The sequence below is a fragment of the Phasianus colchicus genome, chromosome 2 (assembly GCF_987193195.1).
Source record: "Phasianus colchicus chromosome 2, bPhaCol1.hap1.1, whole genome shotgun sequence".
Taxonomy (NCBI): domain Eukaryota; kingdom Metazoa; phylum Chordata; class Aves; order Galliformes; family Phasianidae; genus Phasianus; species Phasianus colchicus.
Genome location: NC_143437.1, coordinates 24,395,367 through 24,411,490, shown reverse-complemented (window position 1 = coordinate 24,411,490; position 16,124 = coordinate 24,395,367). Strand labels below are relative to the sequence as shown.

At 38.5% G+C, this 16,124-nt stretch overlaps 1 protein-coding gene across 16 annotated transcripts in view; it reads right to left on the bottom strand.

The window, feature by feature from the left end:
• Positions 1-16,124, bottom strand: part of LOC116230043 (uncharacterized) — a 108,931-nt gene that overhangs the window by 39,464 nt on the left and 53,343 nt on the right. For all 16 annotated transcript variants that reach the window (XR_016464051.1, XR_016464048.1, XR_016464053.1 and 13 more), the window contains one exon: positions 9,208-9,299. Coding sequence is in view for 6 of the 16 variants with exons in the window: in XM_090135142.1 (XP_089991268.1) it covers positions 9,208-9,299 (92 nt within the window). In the remaining 10 variants the exon portion in view is untranslated. Of the gene's footprint in view, positions 1-9,207; positions 9,300-16,124 lie in introns of those variants that run through there.

Here is a 16,124-nt window from a genome sequence, read left to right as displayed (position 1 = left end):
ACTTGAATTGTTAGGGAAAGGAGTGACCCTTTCAACTTAAATTGATGATGATAAAAAAGTAAGACAGGATCAAGATTATTCTGGTAAAATAATCACCAATAACAGGACTGCTCTGGCCTGCCCCATACATAGCACAACTCACATATAAAGCAATTTGTTCATCAGCAGATTTTAAGGCACTTTGCAGTTGCAGTCTTTTAAGTACTGATGGGGAAACTAGGATGCAAAAAGTTAAGGCAGGCAGCATCACTGGGACAGGTCAATGCAATGGCCACTGGACTACATTGCATCTCCCAAGGTACCAGGCATAACCCAGTAACAACACTTCCACAGCGCATCACCATCTTGAAATATAACTGATTCTTTAAGCTACTTTCTGCTTGAGGACTTTCAGGATTCAGTCTCCACCAAAGAACAAAATCTAGTTTCCTAATTTAGTGTCTGTTTGCAGTGAAGTGTTCAAACTCAGCCAAAAAAAAGCCCCCTAAAAAATAAATCTAACAACCCACGCCACAAAACAAGTCTGTGAGCATGTGAAAGAGATTATAAGATGTAGTGTCTGTGCACTGGCCTGAACTCACTGCACTGGACTCTGTGACCCTAAAGGTCAGTTCCAGTCCTTCGCCCTATAAACAAGAAAACCATGTTGGGCTCCTTTTCAGAACTCACTGAAAAAGAAATGCAGCGTTTCACAGATTTCATCTTGCACATTCAAAATAATCATATCCTGACATTTCAACTGTTAAAAAGAGACAGTATTTACTACCTAGCATGAAACAGACCAGACGGCTAAAATGCATAACTAAGTTAAACCATGATATGAGACAGACGAACTCATGTAGATAGAATAAGACAAGACTCAAACTTCAAATTGATACCAAGCTAAATGCTTTATTGAAGCAAGATAAACCCATTAATCTTTTTATTTATCTTCCAGTTCTCTTTCACTGAAGAGAATTCTATGGAAGTGCTAGCTGACATTCTGGGGGGAGCAGTTCCTGCCTCTGGTACAGCCTCCTCAGCTATACTGGGACGGGCGCTTAGCCCCACCTGCTAGACTTTCCAGTCCCATTCTGGTATTCCTCTTCCCCCTCCTTTTTATCTGATGTATATACTTTAAACAAAAAATAAGATCAAGAACTGCCTTTTACAGTGCTTGAGGTTTTGGTTTCAGCTGCTGTATGCGTGCAGTACTACTGATATTGATGAAGACATTTTTCTCTTCAAGTCCCCCAGCATCACCTTGATGGATCTTGTTGGTAGAGATACATACTTCATGTACATTCTATTTGGTTTAACATCCTGAGTATAAATTATTTCAATTTGTAAAGTGCTAGGGAGATGAAAGAGAAATGTTGCATGTAATTTTGCCTTCACTGTATTAACTCTATGGCATAACCATACCTTCAATCCAAAACTAAAAGCAAGCACAGATATTGACCACACTTTAATCTGTACTTCATGGTAAGCAATTTTCATTCTGCTGTGTTATTTCTCTCTATATTGCCACAATTATACTTTGGATTTCTGCATGAATCCTTCGGGTTACAAATGTTCCACTTAATAAAATGGAAAATATTTTTATGGAAGAGAATGTTGCACAATCCAGAATGATCCCTCTCACCATCATTTGTTCTAGAATTATTTAGAAATATTAATTACTCTATCTGCATTTCATAAATAGCTCAAGCACGCCCAAGAGAGCACAAAAATTACTTATGTTTGGATCCTTTAACTGCTGTTTTTAAATTAGCTATCTTGGTCTTGTTTTCAGTTGTGCATGGTACAGAACAGAGGTGGAGCAAACTCTCCACTCTTCCTACCATTTGTGACATAGTCTTTAACCCAAATCAACAATCTTTATGATGGTTCCAGATATATTAAGAAAATATCTTAAAGAACTATTTATTAATTTGTTTGAAGGAGGAAACATAAAATGTAAAAAAAAAAAAACAGAGGTAGAGAAAAGCCAACCAAAAATATGAAGCCTAGATCTTAGTAGAAGTTAAGTGATGTTTTTCTCCCGATCAATATCTTCAGGAGTAAAACAAAACATTCAAGAAAGTGAGACTTAAAAAGCCTGAATATCACTATAAAAATAAGAGCTTGTGGCCTTGCTGAAACTGGGCAGATAAAGTCTAGAAGATCCATTCTACTTAGACTTTTGAAAATATGATCTCATAGCACTAATTAATGGCCTCATTATGTAAATATACCAGTGAGTCTTATCTTATACAATAGTATATAGAAGCAAAACCCATCACTGAAGGCAGCAGCTCCACACCCTGCTGCCTTTCACCCACTCCTCCCTACCAAGCAGGACAAAGGAGAGAATTTGAAACAAAATACAACTCATGGGTTGAGTTAAAAACTATTTACTAAGACAGAAGAGGAAAATGGAAACGAAACTGCAATGATGGCAATATGGAGAGCCACAATGCAATTACTTGCCCAGCTAAGGCACGGCAACAATACAACAGCCCACCAGCAACACAAGGCCTCATTCCCTCTGACTGACACCCAGCAACCCCCAAGTGGCAGCCAGCCTCTAGCCAACTACCCACAGATTTATGACCTTCCACATGATGTTACATGGTATGGAATAACCACTGGCCTAATTCAGGCCACCTGTTCAGGCTCCTCCTTGCCCCCTGGTGCTGTACTAGACAGGTGGCTGAAACCAGAATAAACCAGGCCAAATGGAACAACTAGTTAAAAATGCTTGTTAGAGAGAAAAAAGCAGAAAGAGCTAAACCAAAAAAAAAAATATATATATATATATATATGATGTGTGGACCTCCCATAATTAGCATGTTCAATTTGGAACAGTGAGTCTGCTCTCCCGTGAAATATTACAGAGTTTGAAAGGTCTTCTGTGGCTGTACTGAACAATTTTTGAATGTTACTAGAATCCTAGTAAGAGTAGCTATTACAAAAACAAAGCCTTTTCAATTATCCTGCAATTCTCTTCTAGCCTACTAAGAATCTAAGTGTTGATCATTTAAATGGCTTGCTATAGTTCCATGCTTTATGCATTGGTATTTAAAAATGCTCCTATTGCCCCAGCAAGGCACACTGCTGAGTTCATGTCATTATGTGGTTAAATACTTATTTCAAAAACCTACTCAAAGCTGTCTGAAAAGTGAGTAGGCCAGTCACAGCCATCTGCTGAAAGACAGGAAATGCATTAAGGCAATAGAATACAGTTTTCCTCTAACATTTAGGTTGAAAAGCATATAAATCACTATGTCATAGCATCTTAGACATTACAAAATGGTCTCAGCTGTAACAGCATGCTTCAGGGCAATATTTACTGCTAATTCTAATTATCTTTATTATAGGTATTCAACTTTGGTATTTTTATTTCCTTAGCTCCTCTCCCTCAGATTATCTAAATTACAAATTTCTGTTCTCATATAATAACTACACTTTACCACTATTATTAGGATGTCGGTTCTCATTCATGGTCACTTCTTTGGTTTATATGTAATTATGAGAAAATTAGTTCTTTCCCTTTATAAGTGTTCAGCCTATTCAGTTTGAATAGTACAATGAAATAAATTTGGTTTCTACTGCAGGGAGATAAGGAAGAATACTTCAATTTCTGTTCCTGCTACATCCCACATTATATTTTGTTTAATTTTATTTTCTTTCACAGAGGGACACTCGGTGATGCTGCTCTGAAGTTTCACTCCCAGAAAAAGAAGTACATTTTGACTTTAGGAGATATAGCAGAACACTGTAATAACTTATAAAATTAGAGAGCAGTGCCTTTAAAAGGAAAAGATGGAGCTGGTAAAGGAGAAAATAAGCAGAAAACCAGAGCAGGATGGAAATGTATCTATTCTGCCAACACTGCAAGGGAAGTGAATAAAAGAGAAACTGGAAAAAATACTGCCTAGCTCAACAAAGAATGGCTGAGGTTGGAATACCGTTCTGAAAATCATCTAATGCAACTTCTTGACAAAAGCAGTTAATAAGAGCTTGTTGCTCAGGACCAGTTGAGTTTTGAATATTTCCAGGGATAGAGACTCCACAACTTGTTCAAGAGTTTGACCACCCTCATAGAAAAAATACATTTATTTTTTTAAATTGAACTTTCTGCGTTTGTGCCCATTGCCTCTTGTCTTTCACTCAATACCACTGAGAAGAGCCTGGTTCCGTTTTCTTTACACTCTTCCATGCAGTACTTCTACACATTAAAGAGATTCCTCCTGAGTTTTCTCAACAGTCCCCGCTCCCAGCCTCTCTTCACATGCCAGATGCTCCAGTCCCTTAGTCATCTTCATAGCCCTTGGTATACCCCGGTATGTCTATGTCTTTGCTGCCCTGGGAAAACCAGAACTAAATCCAGCTCTCCAGGTTGTCCCATCTGTGTTGAGTAGGCAGGAAGGATCCCTTCCATCAACCTTCTGGCAATGCTCTTCCTAATGCAGCCCGGGACACTGTTGGCCTTTTGTTGCAAGGGTACATTGGTGGCTTTGGTCAAGCTGGTGCCCATCAGAACCCCCAGAGCTTTTTTTGCCATGCTGCCTTCCAGCCACCTACACTCCAGCATGCAGTGGTACCAGCCACTATTCCTCCCAGGATGCAGGATTTGGCACTTTTCTGTTGAACTTCATAAAGTTCTTACTAGCCCATTTCTCCAGCCTCCTGAGGTGCCTCCTGAGGGGCATCACAGCCATGTGGTCTACCAACCACTCCACTCAGAGAACTTGCTGTGGGTACAGCCTGTCCTATCATCCAGGTAATTAATAAAGTATTCCTACTACTGACCCCTTGGGTATACCACTAGTGATTGGCCTCGAACCAGGTTTTGTACCTGGTTCCTTAAGTCGAGCAATTCAGCCAGTTTTGAGTCCACCCACCACTGGCCATTATCTAGCCTGTATTTTATCAGTTTGCCTATGAGTAGGTTATAGAAGACAGTGCTGAAAACCTTGCTAAAGTCAAGATTATTTAAATGTTGAGTGTCCTCATCCATTATTATGACATTTGTTCCAAGGTTCATTTGATGCTGATAGTTTTCTTCAGCTGTTAATTAAAACCTTGTGTGACTTGGGAAATTTAGCAGACAGATCCAAACCAAGGTACTTGGTACTTGGGTTGTGTTCTTCTGCTAAAGGCAGAATCGATTCAGAAAATCGATGACTGCAGTTTCTAACTTCTACACATTGAAGACTGTCTTATACTTACAGTATAATGTCCTACTTAATTTTACCAGACTTAAACAGTGCAATCAATTCCAAAATATTACTGACATGACAAGACAAAGCATATGAAATATATAAATGAAATTCCAGTTATCTTTAACTCTCAGAAACCCAGGTTTGTAATACTGACATTTAAGAACTCAAATTTATTTGTAGCATATGTATAGTAGGACTAAAAGCAGCTTTTCTCCTGTTTTCCCAACCCTGTATTTTAACAACATTTAGATATATCCTCAGCACAAGCTTAGCTAAATACCCTATACAAAGATATCTGCCTTCAAAATGCCAGATCTTTCCCAAAGTTAAACAATGGAACCAACTGCCTCAAGGCGTCATGAATGTTACCTTGATTATCAAGACCCAACTGGACAAAGCCCTGAAAAACTTGTGCTGACTTCAGCATTGACCCTGCTTTTAGCAGAGGCTTGACTATATGACCTACCAATACTTCTTCCAGCCTGAATTATTCAATGATTCTATAAAGATTTCTTACTCAAATACACATTCTTTATGCATATTACATATATTAAAAAATAAGAGTGGGGAATGCTAGAATTAGATACGCTTGCACAACACTAATTCAGACCATGTGGTATACATATTAAGTACACATATTGGGGGGGGAGGAGTGAGGAGGAATGAGATGCTACATCCAGTCCACAAGCTATACCTGCTTGTTTTCTTTTTATTCTTCTCTTTGGTTCAAGGCATTTTTTTTTAATATTCAAACCCCACTCTGAAGAAAGACTTCATCTCTACATAGTCTTTTCAGTGTAACTTCTCAGTCCACCACAGTTTTCATAGCACCCATGAGGCCAGGTAGCATCTCTGCTCCAACCTTACAACCAGCCTCTGGTCTGAATTTTTAGAGAACTTCATGTTTAATTGCACATTTAAATGCCCCCACTGTCTTTAGTTGCAACTGTCTGTGCTCAGCGCATTTGAAAATCCAGGCTTCTAGGACTGCAGACAGGCTTGTCCAGCACAATTAGCTCAATCATAAAGCACAATGTTTTTATCTAGTGAGATAACAGTAGAGAACAAGGCAAAATCCCATTCAATAGAATCTTAATGGTTACAGCTCCCCCAAATTACAACCTTTTCCTCACTCCTTCACTTCTTAACTACTGCATGAGATATATAGCATGTGGTAATGAAACACGAAATGCATATATTTTACTGAGCAAATATCTCACTTGAAATGTGAGGTTCTCCATTTGAAACTAAGCATGAATCAGAGCTGAGATGTGGAAGCACGTTTGTTACTCCAACAGCCAGGTCCCTTTGTTCTTCTGCTTTGGCACAGCAGTGGCTTGATCTTACACTTTCCTTATGACAAGCTTCCAGAAGTAAATGTGAAAAGGCAGATCACTTTCCACTGCCCACAGAAAACAGAATGTCCCATTTGCTGTCTGTGGTTGATACATGAGCTGTATCCAATGCAGAAGCCAAAGCTAGCATGGACTTGTTCTCAGTGAAAAAAGGTAAATATTGGAAGAAAACATTTAAACTGCAGTGCAGAACCTGTACATCCATCAGCTGAACTTCCAGCATTAGTTCTGTTGGAATGTTTAAGCCATTCAGCCATGTGGTTGAGATGCTGGACTTACAGACTTTAACTCTTACTCATAAAGCAGAAAGGTGGGGTGGGACCACAGTCACCTTAAACTACACTTGCTTCCTCCTAATCTTAAGGCATTTCAAGGTTTTAATGGCTTAACAGAACAGCTCTAGAGGTGTCTACGTTACAGAAGCTGTATCCCGTCTGGGGACTTCAGAAAGTCCCCAGTCCATAGCACTGCTTTTGGTATTTTGCCCCATGCTTCTGCTATGTTGGGCAAAATACAGCTCTCTGGCCACATCCCATTCATCAAGTCCCTGAGGAACAGTGCAAGGTTCAAAGATTCACCCAAAATTCATGATCTATTGTTTGAGAGGCTACTTTGTTCCTTGCAGTAATCTATCCCAGCTAAAATCCACACCAAGGTAATGCTTCCAACAAACATTTTCAGGAGATGCAACAAGAGAAAGAGGAAAGTGGTTTTCATACTGCTCCAAGGATGACCTGCCTCAGAGAGAATTTCCCTGACTTTCCAGGCATGTGACAAAGGATGTCTCCTTCCACTCCTTGTTCAAATTATGCCTAGGGATGCTATATTAGAGATAGTCCTTCTGTATATGTTTAATTTCTGAGGCTATTGACCTGAATTATGATAAGACCATTGACAGACATTGTAGTTGTATGAACTTGGGGGGAAAAATTAAATAATCACAACAAAGCCAACTGTCAAGAATAATAATATTTTCCTTTTAGTGTAATAATAGTGTCATTAATTATTAAGGAAGAAAAAATAACAATGAATGTTTGGGACTAAAAGTAAATGAGCCTAGAGGTTGCAATTCCTTCTTATATAGGAGTGCCCTCTGCAGTCTAATAAATCAGGAGCAATGTTGTGCCAGCTCACACTGTATTGTACCAGGGGAAATCAGGAATAACATAGCGAGCGCAGTAAGTTAGGATGTGGAGAACTTTTGAAAACCTATAGTATGGGATTTACAGTACTCATACACAATTCCAGAGGATAAATACTAACCTCTTTCTTCTTACAGACACGTTGAAAGACCTGTGCAAACTTAAGAGGTTGTTTATCAGATGTAAAAGTTGCAGCTGAGAAATAACAACTTTCATCTTTGCTGCTTGGACATGGGGTATTTTAGTCTGTTTCAAAGCTTAGCAAAAATTGTAAAGTGATCTTCAGGAATTTTCTTCAAAGGGGACATTGTCTGTGTCCTTTCAAGATTTTAAGCTCTAAAGCTGGTCACATGCTGCCATAATATTTTAATGTCATTCTTAGCTGGCAGGTAGCAACTTGCTTTTCATCGGTGCATTATGTAAGTAACCCAAGCGTTAAGATGTGACCTCCTTTTCAAAAACACGTTTCTATATCAACTGCAAATAATACAGGAACATCACTTTGGCTTTTATAATGCTTCATAAAAATAGTTACTTAAATATAAAAAAATGTTTGCAAAAGAATATTCAATTAGGGGGAGAGGGGAGAAGACTCTAAGCTTCTAAAAGTTTACACCGCCTCCAATTACTTTTCATGCTTGACTATGTAGCAGGGAATACTTCATTATACCAGGTCACCAACTTTGACATCTCTAACCCCACAATAATAGCCCTTTTTGTAATGTACCAAAATTGAAAATCAGTTTAGTTTGTGTTCTCACTAGGTTCATGGCTCCAGAGTCTAATATATTGCTGACTTGTATGCCAGCATTACTCCCTAGTGAGGAATATTAAATAGCCACGGCATATATTAGGAGGGGTGAAAAGGTCCAGCTCAAGTCTGCTGGGTAGTTCACATTCGTTAGTGTTTTAAAAACTCAATAAGTTGCATAATGTTTCCACTTATCCGTGAAATTGTGGTATGATTCATATCATAGGCATCTTTAAATGATTTGTAGCCCACTTTGGTAGGTATTCCACATAAATAAATACTTCCTAGGTTTGTATACATGACTTGTGCTAGTCAGTATCATAAAGAGCCACAATAATGCCTGACCTATATTACTATGGCAAGAAGTTCCTACATCTAATGAAACCCCCCTAAGAGCCAACAGGAATGGAATAATGCAAAACAACTCTGCTTGGAATAGGCTTTTTTTTTTTTGGTAGCTTATAAAATTGTGAAAGCCATTTCCCTGTATCTAAAGTTTCTGTGCTTTCTACTTCTAATATTCTCTGTGCCTTCAAAAAGTTAATAGGCTGTGTCATTAAAATTAATGCTGGTACACAGGCTACAGTGTTTGACTGCTGCTAGCTGGTTTGCTCCTTGATGGTGCTAGCTCCTTAGCTCTAATCTATGTCACAAATTGGACTAGATCCCTGTTTTTCAGGGGTCTTACTTTATCAGTGAGAATATCTGCTTGCAGTAGCATACTGTTTTTTCCAAGTATGTAGTAATTTTTGAAAAGAAAAAATACTTACAGAAGCTGAAGGATGATTGCTGTCCAGAGAAATCTGCTTTTCTTTTTTCCCCACGGTGATATGGTACATTGTCTTCAAGAAAGCAGGGGATGCTAAATTGAAGAGAACAAAAGATAAACTTCATCAGACTCAACAATACAAGAGCTCAGTCAACAGCCCTCTAAAACAAATAAGCTGGCTCCTGAGGGATCCTTTGAGAATCACTTATTCTTCCTGTTGAAATTTTGGGAGTGCCAAATGAAGTTTCACCAAAGTACCATCATCCAGAGAGTAAAGTACGTATCACAAACTCCTGTCATGATTTTCACAGTCTTTCTGGAGCATCCTTAACACTTTTTGTTATATGTTTGTGTAATCGTAGCTACTGGTAGCAAATCCATGCAACCATGCAGTGTGAAATGTAGTGTGAGGCACAGCAAAGCATGAAAAGAATCTCTTCTATAAAGAACTACAACACAAAGAATTGCCTGACAGTGGGTTCTTGCAAAACAAAGACTCAGATTCCCTGTCTCAGTGTATGAGCACTTGTGACAAATGCTGCAGTTACACCATGAAGGTTTCCCCATGTAACTCCAAGTGATCAAGTATCACCACTGAGTTGGCAGTTGTGGCCAAGCCATGTGCCCTGCTACAAACCATGCTGTGCAACAGCCAGCACTGATGCCCACAGTGCTGTCTAGAGACAGCCTGAAGGGCTGACACCAGGCGTTTTCACCTTCTGCAGAGAAGGAGTGAGGCAGAGCTTATGATTAGTAGCGCTCCGAACAGCCAAGCTCCAGGTGAGGTGACTGTTTTGTATGAGTCACATGAGACAGTGATCGTAACACACTGTTGGCTCAATGTCCGTGAATCTGTAAGTCCCAGCTAAATAAGAAAATAATATCATTTTTTAGTTCTGATTTATCTGATATATTTTGAAAAGGATAATACCTACACTTAAAGCAAAGGTACTTTCTGGAAAACAAAAAACAAACACAAAGACTAACAACAAAAACACAAATCTTTGCATACTGTAAGTTGTTTTTTTTTTTTTTTCCACCGTGATTTTTCTTCTTGTTTTCTCTTACCTGTCTTATGTATCTACAAGGAGGAAAGTAAAGCAACAGGCAATCCACATATATTATTACCTTGTTTTATCATAATGATGATAGACATTTTCAGCTTCTCATGTGGGAAAAACACTGAAATATCAGTTGGAGTTTACTATTTATACAAAAAAACAATGTTACTTCACTGAAAAAGACAGCTTATCATATTTATATTGATATAAACTGCATATTCTTGAATTTTGATTGTAGGTTGGTTTTTTTTTTGTTTGTTTGACCATCTACTCTCTTTTCCACCACTAGCCTTTTGAATGTTTTCCCTTTCCTCTGTAATCCATGCCAAATCACCTGAAGGAAGTACAATTAATTAGCATAGTGGGTCTTAAATGTGCAAAGCAAGCAGCCTGTTGTGCAGACAGGTTTTTCAGCTTAAGTATATGAATTGAACCTCCACAACATCACGTAGCAAAGTCTGAACTCTTGGAGCATGTTCTTTATGCACTGTCCCATGCAGATGACCTCTTTCACCACAGCTGGGCCCTACTGTGCTTCCTTTGCAGAGTGATTGCCTCACACATTCTAGGGAACATGCAGAACTGGGCTCACCTCTCTCCTGGGAAACTATATTAACTGTCCCTATGGAAAAAAACGCCACTGGGTCTATGAATCCTGACCTAATTCTGACTTCCCTTCTCACACATCAGAATAATTTCACTGAAAACTGTTATTTTCTTGATCAACAAGATGAGGATATGTGGCAGGCAGAAATGTTCATATAAAATGGTAAACAAACAATCAATATAATTATTGTAATGTGAGAACCAGAGGGTACTTGGACATAAATCACTTTGTATGAGCAGAAACCCAATGCAAATATTACTAAAATGTTGGCTGGCAGCCATTTCAAAAATGGTCAGATTTGCTTTAGGTGAACCAGATGTAAATATGTGACACTTCTGGCTAATTTCTTTTTCTTTTATTTCCCTGAGGATTACAGTATTTCCAGTCAACACTGTGGTTTTTCTGTATGTTAGAATATGTATTTATGAGATAGATAACAGCTCAATTCCTCATTAGTCTTCATAATTTCACCATTATCATTGCTGTTCATGTCTTTCCCAGCCACTAATCTGCCAGAGGAGTCTCTTGTTCCAACAGTGTCAGCTGAACATTCAGAATATATAAGGACACTTCGGGGAAGAAATCTTCCCTGACAAGGGGCAGGACTGGGTCCTAACAGCTCTGAGTTCTTGGGACCACGAGAAGAGTTTATCAGAAGTCTGTCTGTCTAAGTCAGGACCAAAACCCCATCTGGCTCCAGGTTTGCTCCCTGAGTTTGACTGGGTGCTCTCAGGAGATGGGATCTGCAGAGGTGACTGCAGAAATAAATTCAATCAACAGAACATGTCACATTTACAGAGCTGCATGAAGCTCACATTTGTGTTTTTTTTCTGTCAGCCTCAGGGTTTTTTAAAGGAGCAGCCTAGGTGGCTTTCAGCAGTGGTGACTCAGGGTTACCTGCAGGAAGCAGCAGGGACATAGGAGGGCAAGCAGGGGCAGGAAAGGAAAGAAGAAAGTAGTGTCTGGGTCACTCACAAACCTAAGCTGTCTGCATTATATGGCAATTAGAAATGCTGCTCCAATAGCTGAGAATATACATTTCTGTGACTGGCACTCTTCCTTCTGCTCCATCCCACTTCGAAGGGAAAGAAGCAAAGCTATCCCCTCTCACTCATTCATGCTCCTCTGGGTATCAGTGTGCACACAAGGACCCCACCTGAACATCTCAGAAGGCTGTGCCCATCACGACAGAGAGGCAGGGAGCTGGCTGCCTGCCCTGGCTGGAAAAGTACTCCAGTACCCCATTCTAGTGAAGGGTAGCAACGCATCCCCTGGCTTTCAGCTCTGCCTAAGATGCACAGTTCAACTCTTCTGCAGAAGAGTTTTTTTTGCCTTCATAAATTCCTACAACAAACTCCCCACACCACAGCAGAATGACACAAGGTCTGGAAAAGGGCTGTCTTCATGCATTTGTTAAAATAAATGCTAAACAACAAAAAAGTCCCCTTTCTAAGGATGTGGGTATTCTTGATGTTTCTTTAAAGCAAACTGCAGTGCATTCTGGACAATGTTCAGAACAATGTTCAGAGTCCTGCTGAGGCTTCTATGACTTAGTTGTGCTTTATTCCCTTTTTTACCCACCCACATACATGTTTTACCAATTTAAACTTTTTATAGATCCTCCTGAATTCTTCTCTTCTTTCCTCTTAGTATCACTCCTCTTTGCTTTTCTTGTTTCAGCCTTTGCTCAAGTACAGAGTGCCTTCCATATCTATGAAAAGCCATACAGGACGGTTCCTTCAGAATAATAGAATCAATTGATTTAGAAGCAACTGTTAAAGACCATTTAGTTTAACTCCCCTGCAATGAGCAGGAACACCTACCTCTATATCAGGTTGCTCTAAGCCTGATCCAGCCTGACCTTGAGTGTGTAAATAAGAGCTAAATGAAGAAGTAAGGAAGAAGAAACAAATGGACTTTGCATTACAACACACCTTTCTCTGGCTCTTCTATACAAAGTAAGTTACATTGCTTTAAGAGCCTTTGTCATTCCAAAACAATAAATTACAGATAGAAGACATAAAAGATACTAATGGAATCATCACTTATAATCTAACTTGTCAAAAAGCAAAAAATCATGGACCTATAGTATTAATTACATAATTGGACGCCTGAATATACTCCTGAAGTTGTATGGATTCCTTATAAATCAATGCTAGACAGAGTGAATAAAAAATATATTAAAATATAATCAGATAATGTATATGCATATTTAAAATAAAACATCTAGAAAGTCATAGCAATTTACCTTTCAAACCAGGAATAACTAGAATCATTTTGAGCCCTGTCTTCTTCAGCATTGAGACAACAACAAATTCCAGTGGGTTCTGTATCAATTTTTGCAAGACAAGGTAAGCTCAGATTCATGCTAAGCTAATACATTCATTCATCTTTTAGAGCTTATCCTCAGCTAAAATTCTTTTTGTATCTGTGTAGTGTAACAAGTCTCTTAACAATTCAAAAGTATACTCCCTGATAAAGCACTGAATTTAGAGAATAATAACAAATCTGAATTCTAAGAAAGAAAAAAATGCTGGACTTTCTCAGTTGATAATTGCCTACTTCTTATGTAAGACCTCTGTGCTAAGCTGAGCTGATTATAAAATAATAAGAATAGTTTTCCTAGAAAAATGTAAGTGCTGTCTTAAAGACAGATCCTCTGCTGATCTCAAATACAAGATTTGAATTCTATTTTTAAGTGGGAATCACAAAGTAACAATATTTATGTAGAAAAGAGCAATGTGCAAAATGTGCAATGTGTGAAGTTTTTCAAATTATTTCTGGCAGTTACAGCACTTTAGATAAGGGATGACGGAGGCATGAGCAAATGTCTTGGCATCACTTGGTGAGAGCTTGGAGCTCTGCCTAGCAATATTTCTAAAATGAATCAAAAATCATCTGGCATCCTGCTTGATCTTTACCTAATGCATACATTGGGGCTCAGGCTTCCCCTATGTATTGTGATGTTGCTAACATCATTGTTTCATTTCAGCATAACATCTAAAGTTGGGAATATTTGGAAGGCATACACACTGGCATGGAATAAACATTGATTCACTAAAAGTCATAGGTTGGTCTTCATTTATTTTGGCCTTAATCATGCAGTAGGAGATCAAAACATGTTAACAGCTTAGGAAGAAAAAATAAGGTTCACTCCACAGATGTGCCCCCAACAGTGCACATAGCATTCTATGAACTGATTTGCCTGCTGTAGGACTCGATGATCTCTAAAGGTCCCTTCCAGTCCCTACAATTCTGTGATTCTGTGATTTCAGTTAGAGTTTGTTTTTGTTCAGTTGAAGAACAAGATTCCATCAGAGGTGAATGTGGAATGAAAGACGTAAATATCCATTTCTGATTACATTTAACTTGGACTAACTCAAGTAGGGTCTGAACCCTATTCAAGACTGCACTGGGAAACACAGAAGCCTAGGGAGAGTACAGTCCCAGAATTAGCTGTATGAGACTGGATGGAATATTCTGTTCAGATAGGGGGCAGATCATTTTAGAAAATGGCATTAGTTTATTTTTTGCAAACTAGGAAAGACTTGCTTCAGGCAACTGAAGGAAGCAGCAATTGCCCTTTTTATTCTTTCTTCTGCCTCAGAGAATATAAAGCAATGAGTCAACTTTGATTCTCTCTTCAGTCCCACAGTCAGAGAGGCTGCCAAGTATATATTTGGTTCCCAAGGGCAAGAGGCCTACAAGCAGATATTTGTGATACTTATCCCTCTGGCTAGTGCTGAAAATTAAAGACACATGATGTTCAAACTCAAAACAACAGCCATAGCTTTCCAAAGACAACCAGCTGCTTCATTGGAAACTGCCAGAGCAAACAACTAGGAATTCAGCAAGGCTATTCACAAAGCCTGCTTTCTAGTTTGATGGTTTGGTATTTTCTGCTACGAGAGGAGACAAGTTAATATTTCAGAAAGCTGATAAAAGTGATTATTTATCATCTACTTTGTCCAGTTAAGGAGGTAAGGGTGTGTATATATTCTGATTGAAAAAATAACTGAAGTTTCCTCAGTCAGCAAAGTAGCCTATGACATTCATATTTCCTAAGTACTAAGCATGTATTACATTCTGAGAAATTAGGAGATCACTATCAAAACTGAGAGGAACTGTCATGATTATTTATTCTTATCTATCTATCTATCTATTCATTTATTTATTTATTTCCACATGTTTTCTAAAAGAAAGTGAGAGAAACTGACACAACACAAGTTGTCAAATTGAGTCTCTACCAGCTATGCTTCATATAGGTACAGATAACACTTTGCTTACATGGTCTGATTACAACAAAAAGCCACAATCTGATATTCATAACAACATCACTGCTGTAGTCAAGTAAACAGAGAGGCAGACCATCGAGTTGACTCTACTCAGGAGAATCGCACTGAATTTATCTGAGTAGAACAGAGAATTTAACCTATTTCACACAGTTATCCATCTCCTATACAAGCATGTGAAGGAATGCCAGAAGCAAGTTACTAAAATTCCCAACAGTTTAATATTTCTGCGTACCATCTTTGCACTTGTAAAATACTGTGCTTCTGCCAATGAGTATCACTTCTCATGCTTTGGCTAGGTCATTGACAATTATTAACTAAAGCCTACAAAACTGAAATAACTCTAGAGTTCTACAAGTGTTAAAGTATTATGGTGGAAACTGAAAAATGCTACAAAAACAAGAACAACACTAGTCCTATAAAAGCTGTAGCCAGAAGAGTAAAATCCAGGCTAAAAAAAAGATGAAGATTTTTAAAAAGACAGTGCTTAACAAGGTTAGAAACACGTGAACTGTGTGTATCAGCTACATATCAGACGCTCAAATTAGCATCAGCTTCTTCACCAATGGATGCCAAACCATCTGGATGTGAACTCTATCTAAACCCTCTCCTGCCCTAGACAGCGATTCAATCTATGGAGGGCATGAGTTTATATACAGTTTCTAAATTTTCCAACTCTAACTGGGTTGAATGCTCTCTGAAAAATAATACTTTGTACAAAGCTGTTAAACGCTGCTTGCTATTTCCTTGAAGGCTCTCTTTTCTTACTAAGAAGTTATACTGAATATTCCAGCTCCAGTTTTAGAGATTAGTCTGGTTCTTGGTAATTAAGATCTTGTTTCATAACTTCTCATATCTAAATGCAAATAAGCAGGAGTGCATAGCAGTAGAGGATTAGCAAAAAACAACTTTCTCATTTCTAGCCATTCTAATTCCATTTGTTTGAAAAACCATCTGA